This window comes from Oncorhynchus mykiss, chromosome 7 (assembly GCF_013265735.2).
Source record: "Oncorhynchus mykiss isolate Arlee chromosome 7, USDA_OmykA_1.1, whole genome shotgun sequence".
NCBI classification, from domain to species: domain Eukaryota; kingdom Metazoa; phylum Chordata; class Actinopteri; order Salmoniformes; family Salmonidae; genus Oncorhynchus; species Oncorhynchus mykiss.
This window is the reverse complement of record NC_048571.1, coordinates 58406498-58411570: the sequence shown is the minus strand read 5'-3', so window position 1 is coordinate 58411570 and position 5073 is coordinate 58406498. Positions and strand designations below refer to the sequence as shown.

Sequence of the window (5073 nt, the reverse complement as noted above, 5' to 3'; positions counted from 1 at the left end):
CAGTTACCACAAGCCTGGTCTTCCCAATTAAGGGGCCACCAACCTCCTGGGCAGTCCACCCATTCCTCAGACCCTTCATAGCAAGCCCAATGTCTCAGAATGCCCTGTAGCTTACATGCTCAATCAGGAACCTTGGGACAGAGTCACATTAATCCAGGATATGATGTCTGGCTACGCAAACACCAATACAGACCAAAGACTAAGCTAGGAAATGTCAGTTGGCAGCAACAGGCCCTCACTTTAACAAATTAAGGCAATATTTCAGATTACTCTAGCATGTAGTGCATAATGGTGAAGACAGAAAGTCAGTCGAAGTAGCATTAAATCATTTATTTTTCAAAGAGATTAACAGGCATCTCTTGAGATATCGTCTCAGTGTTGTGGTAGTCCCTTCACTGGTTGACGTCGCCAGGAGCAGATGTGGTGCTTATGTCACTTTGTTGTAGGGTCATCCTCCTTGTGTGCTGGAACATCAGGACCGGCACCAACCTCAGTGAGTTGGAGTGTGCTGCTGCTTGGAGCAAGTCTATTATGGGCCACCATGACAACAGCGCCTTCCAATTCTAGAAATTTGATAGTGGACTGGGAACATATCCCTTTATGAAGCCACATCAAAAGCAGATATTTAAAAGTGATACTGGCAATTGCCATGTGCAGGTTGACATTTATACAGACGGTATTGTCCTGGAGGCAGAACTGAGCGATTTCCACTAGATGTGCCAGATGGAAAGTCAAAATTGGCTACATTGTAACAATGTATGCTTTTAATTTAATGTTAGGCATTAGGGTTGGCAGAGAGGTTAATGTTTAAAAATCCCAGTTTATTACTATGTGGCTGAGCCAGCTAGTGAACATTCTGCGGAGCCATCCCAATAAGTGCTAACCTGCTTGCCATGTGCAGGTTATTTCCCTCTAAAATAGCAGTACCATCATCCCATACATACCCTTTCAATAGGTTCCAATCTCATACTGAGCCTCCTCTTCATCCAGACCCTCTTTCTCTGTGGTAACCTCAAGGTCTCCAATGGGCTCAGGTGTAGGAATCAACTCAGGGTCTGGAGTGGCCTCCAGCTCTGAGAACAGACGATTTAGCACAGAGTCCACATGCAATTATCATACATTCAAAACAGTAACGTACTGTCATTACCTTGTTGGGCGATTAGTTCTTTCTGCCTGATGAAGCCATCATATGTTTCAGAGCTAACGAGACCGTGCTTGTTCTTGGGTCCAACCCTTGGGCCCAAGGGACTAACCTCATTTTGGGATTGGGCGAAATAAGGTCCTGGAATTAAAATGTAACAGATTAACACAGCCAGTGTTGGCAGAATTGCTAGCCTATAGGGACAGGAAAAGACAGGTGTCCGAAGTGGCACCCGATGACCTATAGCGTGCACTACTTTTGACCAGTGCATCATGGTCTGGGCAATAGTCTAGGCATCCTGGTTGCCTCCCACACATTTTAAAAACTGGCTTTACACTTCTGTACGTACTAGAATGCGAGTTTGTCAGCGAGGCCTATGTCACTACCTTAACCGCTTGAATACATACAAAATAGTAGCTAGCAAGATGGAGATACGTTATTTTTAATGAGTGCATTATGCAAGTGGCTAGTTTGCCTCAACTACCTTCGCTAAAACTACTGCAAAGGTATTCCCTGCAAAATTTGGTTTCAAATCATGACGTTCTACCTCGTGATTTGTTGGGAGAAGTTGCCAAACGAGTCAGTCATTGAAACCAGACCCTAGTCACTGCTGTTGCCTAGGGTTGGGTTCAAAGGTAGTGCACTACATAAGGAATAAGATTATGCCATGTCAGAGTCAAATTACCTCTCTTGAAGTCCATGCCACGCCAACGACTGCCAGGTGATACGGGCTTCCTGTCCCCTGTTGAGGCAGGGAAGCCAGGTATATCGATACCGCCACTCGTCCGTGGAGATAGAGGTGTACTCTTCTGTTTACTTGGGAGGACCATCATGGGGCCCAAAGTAGTATCCTGGTCCCATACTAAAAGGACAACACATTAAAACACATACATTTGCAGTCAAGACACTCAATTAGTCTTCCCTCAATTTCCATATTGGAGAAAGTCCCGCCCCTGCAATGTGTTTTGAGAAGGTGGTGATGGAATAGCGGGATTAAGATGTCAAATACACCTTTCTTGGCCTTCGTCCCAATACTCCAATTGTCACCAGAGGCTGGGGGTTTGTTGCGGTAGACACGAGGTTCAAGTTGGCTACCACCTAGTCTTGGACTGAGGGGACGTTGTACTGGAGCTTGATCAACCCCCTTCTGTCTACTCAGGCTTGAACAATGACCACATAGCAAATCATTCTCATCAGCAGACCTCCATCTGAAATGTATGAAAGATCTACTCATGGACCAAGAACACACACCACTTTTTTAAAAAGCTATGTTATTCCAGTGAATAGGTCACAGCCCAGTAACAGTAGCTAAGGAAATTTGACTTTTCCCACCTGCCATCAATGAAGGAGCATGCCTTGTTGCTAGGCTCTGCATGGTCCATGACAGGGACTGCCATAAGATGGCAGGTGATGTACAGCTGTGAAAAACAGGATAAGCAAAACAAAGATGCAGAATCACAGTAGCCTACATAATGTCTATAAATTATGTTACTGTAGAATAATTTAACTAACGTACCCATAATGGCTTCTACAACATATTTTTTATTTTTTATTAAATACCGCCCTCACCTCTGCCCTGTCCTCCTGGTAGAACCTAAAGGCATCAATGTGGAACCCGAGCTTGTTGTCCTGGGTTCTACGCATGAAACCAGAGCGGGAACCAGGCAGCTGGGAATCCAACAAGCACCTGGAGGGAGATAATATTAAAATACATATTGGGGCATCTTCCTTAGTACCCAATTAAGAAGTCTCAAAGAAACCATAAAAATGGTGGAAGCCCTCAAATGGCATATTCTACCGTTCTCTATGGGCCAGCCGGATAATAGTCATTCCCCCCCTGCTTACCCATCACTCTCAATGAAGACATATCTGGGAACAGAGTTGCTATCAGGGTCTAGTGTGGCCACGCAGCTGCTAACAAAGACCCTGAACCTGGTGTGGTGAGCAACCCTGACAGACGCCTCAATGTTGATGGGATCACCCAGGAAGTAGACTCCAGAACCCCGCTCATAGAGCCAGTCACCTGGAAAGGAAATGGCAGTAAAGAAAGATCGTACTGCAAGCGATGCGTTTCAAAGTTACGAACATGAGTCGCTATTAAAACTACCACGGCCAGAACATATTGTCAGTAGGCGCTCAACTAGTGAGCATCTAATAATGGATTAAAATGAGGGCCATGTTTAGGAGGCAAACTGTATAACGGTGCAGATAGAAGTGTCCCCAATAACAGTTGTCTGATGTGATTCCGTATTTTGCATGTCAGAGGGGAATTTGTGCTACATAGTACATTTATATCTGCCTGTGGCTATGGAACCCTGACCTGTTCACTGGACGAGCTACCTGTCCCAGACCGGCTGTTTTCAACTCTAGAGACAGCAGGAGCGGTAGAGATACTCTCAATGATCGGCTATGAAAAGCCAACTGACATTTACTCCTGAGGTGCTGACCTGTTGCACCCTCGACAACTGTGATTATTTTTGACCATTTGAACATCGTTGCCATGTTCTGTAATAATCTCCACCCGGCACAGCCAGAAGAGGACTGGCCACCCCTCAGAGCCTTTCTAGGGAGTTTCCTAGCCACCGTGCTTCTACACCTACATTGCTTGCTGATGTAAGGAGGGCTATATAAATAAATTTGATACCTGAACATTCAATTCACGGGTTTTATCAAGCTTCTGGGAGAGCGCCATTGTATCCTTTTGATATATTATCTGAATGGTCAACAAAATTGTACCCTGCAAAATGCAGCCCAGGATTTATATACCCACTTGTCATAAGCTTCAATGAGAACTGCAGGGTGTCTTCAGCAGACACTGTGGCGGTGAAAGGGATCCAGGTCGGCTGGAGAGAAGAGCTGTCCAAACTGTACTTCCTGAAACAGAAAGTACAGACCGGTAAATACACCAATAGGTCAACGCAGGATTCCTATGACCGTCATACAACAGTATAGCCTAAACTCACCTTTCATAATGACACTCAATTGGGATTACAGCACCAGCCATTCGAATAACGTCATCTGGTGTGGTTCTGGGTGTATATCTGAGGAGGTTTGCGTAGATCAATGAGTCTTCGTTCAGCTGCGGAGTCACAAAGCAGCATTTAAGAGAAAGTTGTTTCAAGAAGTCAACTACTGAATTAAAAAAATATATATATTACCATGTGCTTGGTTCCACAGTCCGAAAGTGCTGCAAATATTCTGTACTCATCTCCGGCTGCTGAAGCTGTAGCCCTACACGGCTCTTGGTCTTGGTACTGTTCAACTCCAAGTCGCAGGTCATCCACGTCAATTAGATTACCGAGTTTAAACAGATCAGCCTTCACGACTATCTCCATGTAGTCTGAATGGCACGTCACAGCGACAGTTTCTACTCGAACTGGCCTTGAAACTGTTTGTTGGAGTGGAGGCTGTTTAAAGCGTGGACGATTGTCAAATTGCGGTGTTCGCCTTGGAAGTTGTTGCCATGTGCCAGTGCTATAAGTATATGACAAAGCAGGAGAGAGTAAGAAGTTTTCCACAAGTAAAAACCAAACCAGTTGCTTGAACAATAACCTGAGCGTGTTTGCCATCATGAGGCCCATGCCAACAACTAATGTGACTCTGTAGGTTAGAGGACAGCGTGCCTCTGCTATGCTACAATTGATGAAACTGAGGTAGCTTTTAACAACCAACCAGGCTGCACACCTGGGCTGGATTACGCCCTAATTTGGCCTTGCATCTGATTAGTCAAGATCTTTAATTGGCACGCATGTTCAAATCAAATCACATTTTATTTGTCACAAACACATAGTTAGCAGATGTTAATGCGAGTGTAGCAAAATGCTTGTGCTTCTGGTTCCGACAGTGCAGTAATATCTAACAAGTAATCTAACATTTCCCCAACAACCTCAACTAATACACACAAATCTAAAAGGGGTGAATGAGAAAATTTA

The 5073-nt window shown here is 44.7% G+C and overlaps 1 protein-coding gene across 3 annotated transcripts; it reads right to left on the bottom strand.

The window, feature by feature from the left end:
* Positions 1 to 315: 315 nt before the first annotated feature.
* LOC110528068 (zona pellucida sperm-binding protein 3-like) lies at positions 316 to 4786 on the bottom strand. 3 transcript variants are annotated; one of them, XM_036983622.1, is made up of 11 exons: positions 4300 to 4786; positions 4105 to 4220; positions 3912 to 4015; positions 2987 to 3164; positions 2711 to 2828; positions 2474 to 2559; positions 2153 to 2349; positions 1827 to 2003; positions 1148 to 1282; positions 945 to 1073; positions 316 to 596 (listed from the first exon to the last, which is right to left on the bottom strand). In XM_036983622.1, exons 1-10 carry the CDS (start codon positions 4720 to 4722, stop codon positions 949 to 951), a joined length of 1659 nt encoding a protein of 552 aa, XP_036839517.1. In that variant the 5' UTR covers positions 4723 to 4786; the 3' UTR covers positions 316 to 596; positions 945 to 948. The 3 variants fall into 3 exon arrangements, with proteins under 3 accessions (XP_036839517.1, XP_036839518.1, XP_036839519.1); XM_036983623.1 differs by having other exon boundaries at positions 316 to 582; XM_036983624.1 differs by having other exon boundaries at positions 316 to 464.
* Between the last annotated feature and the right edge of the window lie 287 nt (positions 4787 to 5073).